General features: G+C 44.8%; 1 protein-coding gene across 2 annotated transcripts in view; it reads right to left on the bottom strand.

Annotated features, from left to right (window-relative positions):
- Nucleotides 1–3388: 3388 nt before the first annotated feature.
- Nucleotides 3389–5339, bottom strand: part of robo4 (roundabout, axon guidance receptor, homolog 4 (Drosophila)) — a 35934-nt gene continuing 33983 nt past the window's right edge. For both annotated transcript variants that reach the window (XM_016673608.1, XM_007556480.2), the window contains exon 19: nucleotides 3389–5007. In XM_016673608.1, the coding sequence (XP_016529094.1) occupies nucleotides 4826–5007 (182 nt within the window). In that variant the 3' untranslated portion in view covers nucleotides 3389–4825. The remainder of the gene's footprint in view (nucleotides 5008–5339) is intronic.

Consider the following 5339-nt stretch of genomic DNA (forward strand, 5'->3'; position numbering starts at 1 on the left):
TGGTGTCACCCCCAGCAGAGCAGCTGAGCGCGGCGGTGACTCAGCGGGGGAGTTTGCATGTGTGTGTGTGTGTGTGTGTGTGTGTGTGTGTGTGTGTGTGAGCCACCTGATGGGCTGTCATCCTGCCTGACAGAGGGAGTACGTACCCACTATTAGCGGCTCCAGCTTTAGATGCGGTTTGTTGCTTCTGTTCCACGTTCTACTGTAGAAAACGTCGCGATTGTGTTGCTCTTGCTCGTCTCTGGACTGACACGGAAGATGTATTCATAAGCAAACTGCTTCGCCAATATCACCGCTGCAGCTATTTTCCTCATTAGGTTTCTGCTCCTGGTGTTCCGTTTCCCCCTCACAGCCTCTAATATCCTTTACCGACGGCAGCTTGCGAAACCCAGCCTAATTTCCTTCACGGATCAATGGAGCTCTGCCGTGTTTTCTAAATACAGATGCGAGCGTAATGACTGGATCAAAATGAACGCCCGGAGCTGTTGGTATGACAAACTGTGGATGCAAATCCAACCTGTGCGACTGATGTATTCCTGTTCCCAGCTCCCTCTGAGAGCACCAAGCTGAATCAGGGAGATCTAAAAAGAGTTAAAAAAATGTCCGGTTAACCTCCAACAGGCAGGTCTTTTCAGCAGTGTAAGGATCCTGCACGGATAAATGTGTGAACCGAGGAGGACTGCAGCAGAAGGAAAGGAAAAACACAGTCTGGAACTGATGCCACACACCATTTGCTCACTGATGCTGCAATGTCCAAATTCAAAAGTTGGAGAAATTTACCTGAACTCTAAATTACTGCTGAAAGGTTAGAGACGTGTCCTCAACCTAAAAATCCAATATGGCTGCCACAGGAATGCAATGTCTGTTGAGCCTCATCACGTCAGTCAGACAACAATCCTGAGAGCCACTGAAGGACAGAACATGTAAAAAACAAAAGAAAGAAAAAGACCCGTCCAATCAAAGTCCAGAGCTACATCCAAATGAGATTATGCGACAAGACTAGCCAATTAATCTTAGCAGATCCTCCTCATCCAGTTTGACTGAGCTTGAGCTCTTTCGCAAAGATTGTCCGAGAAATTCCATCTCTTTTTGTGAAACATTAAAATAAATAAATCTGAGTAAAATACTCTCAGCTTTGCGGTTATATAATGTGGGGAAAAAAAGAAGTAAGGAACTTCAAATGGTCTTTTGCAAACCGTGGTAAATATCAACTAGCAGTCAGGCCGAGAGTCATTGATTTGCTAAGACAAGCTGACTGCTAGAAAGCCGAGCAGTAAAGCTACATATCAGTGTGTGTAAAGTGTGCAGATGGTTTCAGGCTGCGTCTGACACGCCTCACTGCTTTGTAGACATGCTATATATATATATATAAAGCTGGTACTTTGGCATAGACTGAAATCTGTGATGCAAAAATCCCAGCGGCGATGTTCCTTGTTTGTGTGTGTGTGTGTGTGTGAGCACTAATAAGACAAGCAGACACAGTTTTTCCACTGCGGGGTTGTGTGTGCTGTGCAGAAGAGCTCGGGGCTTCATGTACAAACATATGGTCTTGACTGAAGAAGGGCTGATCCCTGTGGCAGGACGCTGCACAAATAAGACACACACACGCAAACAATCCGGTCAGATGTGGGTTCAGGGCAAGAGCCGTGTGTGTTCGCATGTCCCTTTTTCATGTTTTCGGGATGTTTTGACCAGCAGGTCGGCTTCTCTTAATCTGACCACAGCAGCAGCCGCGCGGCCTGGTTAAGACGTGAGGAAGTTTATCTCTGCTTTTCAGCTCTGTTATTTCCAAACTGGTTTTAGTTTTTTACATATAAATCACGAGCAGAAGCTGCCCTGCAGTTCCTAAATGAAACAGATGGTAAAGCTCTCCCCTCCTCGCCACATTCTTGGTCTTGTCTGACTCAAGCAACCCAAACGGGCACGGATTAGGAGGGGGGAAAAAAAAAAAGAAAAAAAGAGTGTGTTGTGCTTTGCCGGGGCACGACAAGCTGCTGTCGAGGAAATCATTAATCAGATTTAGTGGAGGAGTCGTGGCTGACCTCCCGGCTCCTCTACTGGAACGACATCCAGCCAGACGACTCAGCGAGAGCTCTGGCCGATTCATCAGCGCGCAATCTGCTCGGAACAGGAAGCATCAGGTAAGAGTGTGAGAAAGTCACAAATCACGCGCTTCCTGTTTAGCTCCGAATGCAAACAGATGAAAGTGTAATTATTCCCCTCAGCGCGTTTGCAATTAGAAGCCTTTTTATCGGGTGCAGCAGCAGCAGCATTGTTTGGGTTGGTTAATCGAGTTGGACGGACGAGTTCCAACCGTCACCTTCCCGCTCGGCGCAGGGGGTGGGGTGGATTACATCAGGTCTCACAGGGATCAACTGGAATGATAAGATATTTTACGTCCGTTAACATGGATGGCCTAGCATGTCGGTGTGAAAAACCGGACTTCATCCGCTCCCGTGGCTCCCAACGCGTCTCCCAGCACAGGGAACCAGTGGGAATCCTCTCTGTCTGGATTTGAACAAGACATCCCGGAAGATGTGCTAGAAGACTACACTTCCCTGAGGGGAGAGGAAAACAACAAAACTGAGCTGAAAGTTTTAAGGCAGACTCCCTGATGTTTGGTGCATTAATAGTGGCTCCCTGAGTTCCCCCCTCTGCATCCCGACCAGCTTTTTCCTGAGTTTACATAAAGGTTTCGCAAATCAAAATGGTATGGAGCCCCCTGCTGGATGGGCACCCTGGGTGGTGAGCCACATTAATCATTTCAAAAAGCTGTTTATGAGAACATACTGGACTCCTGGAGATGCTTTAGTTCTTTGGTATGTAAATCAAAATGCTGCATGTCTTATGCTCTGAAAGTTCTTTGTTGGAGTAACAACGGCTGAAGTTACAGGAAGACTAGCTGAGTGAGTTCACTGAGGTTCAGTTTCTAACTCATAAAGCAACTCAGTAGTATAATACTTTTCCTCTCAGTCCTTTGTTTCGCTACAGAACAACTCCACTTTGGATATTAACGGCCATATTAACTGTAATCAAGTGAACAAACTTTGTCTCAGAATAAAATATACTTTTTATTTCATATTATAAATCACATTTTATTTCAAGATGTACAAAATACAAAGCAGATTTTTTTTCCCCCCTAAATGCTAAAGTTTGCTCCTATTAGTAAAAATCAGGCTGAGCTTCGAATGGATCTGCTTCTAAATACACAAAATACTCCCAATTGCAGTTATTTAAAGTTAAAATATTTATTACTCTTTAAAATCCTTATATCTCTAATAAGGCAAATGTGCACTTTAGAATAATGTAAACTTTATAAAATCATTAAAAAAAAATAAATGTGTATTTACCAGAAGAGACAATTCACTCCTGGCATCTAGCTCACAGCTTTTTTTTTTTTTTTTTTTGTGGAGTGCTTGACAAAAACCTCACCTCCTGATACCTGCTGTTGGTCTACAGTGTGTGAACATGTCAGAGGCGACTCCAGACAGACCCTGGAGTCCATTTATGTTCTACAATCATAGCTTATTTGCTTTTACAGGGCTTACAAAACTGTAAGACAGTTTCTGGCCCGTTCTTTTGTTGAATAAATCAGAATGTTCTACTTGGCATCTAAGCCCTTTCCACTGTTTACTCTGACATTCAGAGAGTGTGTAATAGAGAGGCTAAAGTGGCTTGTTGGAGGCTTCCTGTGTGTGTGTGTCATGTGATTTAACTCTGCCCGCTGTGCTCAGACACAGGATGCAGCACAGGGATCTGCTCTTACCGCACCTTAAATATGTGCCGCTGGATTTTATGGAGCAGAACGGCTTTTCCTGTACATCCTGTCTACACGCATAATCAGCTGGACCAGCACTGAAAAACGCTGCAGTCCAACTTATCAATGAGTCGTATCAAAACAAAGAGTTTGCAGGCTAACGTTAGCCTAGCATTGCAGAAAAAGTGGTCAGTTCAGAACCAAATGTCGGAACTGCATGTTTTAAGCTGCATGGTCTGATTAAAATGGTAGCTTTATTACCAGTTAACTTGTGTTGGAGCAGCATGCTGCAGGTGACCTGCTGCTGGGATAAAACGGAGAGGAAATGACTGAGGAGAAACAAAGATTGTCAATAGTTACTAAATATGAGGGATTCTGATAACGTTTATGGTGTTTTTTTTTCTTTCTGATCAAACTTTGCAGCATTTATTTTGATAACTTTATTGAGGCCGTCCAATCTGACTGGGTATCTTCCAGTGCCTGCTGTGCAATCAGGAGGTTCCAAGTTATCAGCACGCAGAGAAGTGCCAATGTGAACAAGTTCAAAATTCGTTAAATAACCTTTTCATGAACACGTTGCATTTCATTTAACCACAACAAAACCATGGTGCTATGACGGATTCGAACCTCAGTCTTAATGAAATCCTGCACGAGCCACAGGAAAACAAGAAGCGCGTTTTTTCTAAGACCGTCTCCACCGCTGCGTCTCTTTGGACGTTTGAGAACACACGGGGTGAGAACCTCCCCAGGGAAATATCTCATTATGCTTCTTTTCAGGGAAACGATTCGAAAACACACACACACACAAAAAAAACACACTTCCACAGCTCCATGAAAGTCATTACAGAGATTCAAAGAAGTAGCTGAAGAGCCCTGAGGTAAAAAAAAAAAGAAAAACAGAGAAAAACTATTACAAACAGCATGAGCCTTGCATCTCCAGTGGAAGTGTCAGTGAAATGCTTCTAATGAAGCTTCAGAACCCGGCCGGTGAAACGCTCCACCTGCAGCATCGGGTCAGTCTGCTCTGCATTGTTCTGGAGGAAAAGAGAGAGGTCACAGCAAAAATGTCTAAGCGTTGAAGGGTTTCGTGTTTCTGCCGGGATAGTGAGCTCCGTACTGCGCGTCCATCTCCTCCACCCAGGCCAGGCTCCAGTCCCACGCGGGGATGGGCTCCAGCTCCCCGAAGGCATCGCCGTCCGAACGGAACGGCGGGTACAAGGCGCTGAGGGGGGAGGCCGGCGGCGAGAAGTCTGAACACAGAACAAGACGACAATCCGCGCTGAGGACGTTAATCCGATTCAAAGATTCATGAAAATAAAAAATAAAAATAAAAAAGCAGCGGCTGCTCAGCCACGTGGCAGTAGAAGTTAAGGTGTTTTTTAGTCACAGCAGAAAAGAGCAGAAAGTGAGAGTTTGACGGATGGAATGAATCCTGTGGGGAACGGGCAGAGTGATGGATGAGGTGACAAAGAGGGGCAGAAATCTGAGATTTCAGTTTGATGAAAGATTTTAAATAAGTGGGAGCAGGAATCGGAATGGATTCATCTCTCTCCAAGCAGCAGGCATGTGCACAATTACTATA

Source organism: Poecilia formosa, unplaced genomic scaffold, assembly GCF_000485575.1.
Source record: "Poecilia formosa unplaced genomic scaffold, Poecilia_formosa-5.1.2 Scaffold79, whole genome shotgun sequence".
In the NCBI taxonomy this organism is placed as follows: domain Eukaryota; kingdom Metazoa; phylum Chordata; class Actinopteri; order Cyprinodontiformes; family Poeciliidae; genus Poecilia; species Poecilia formosa.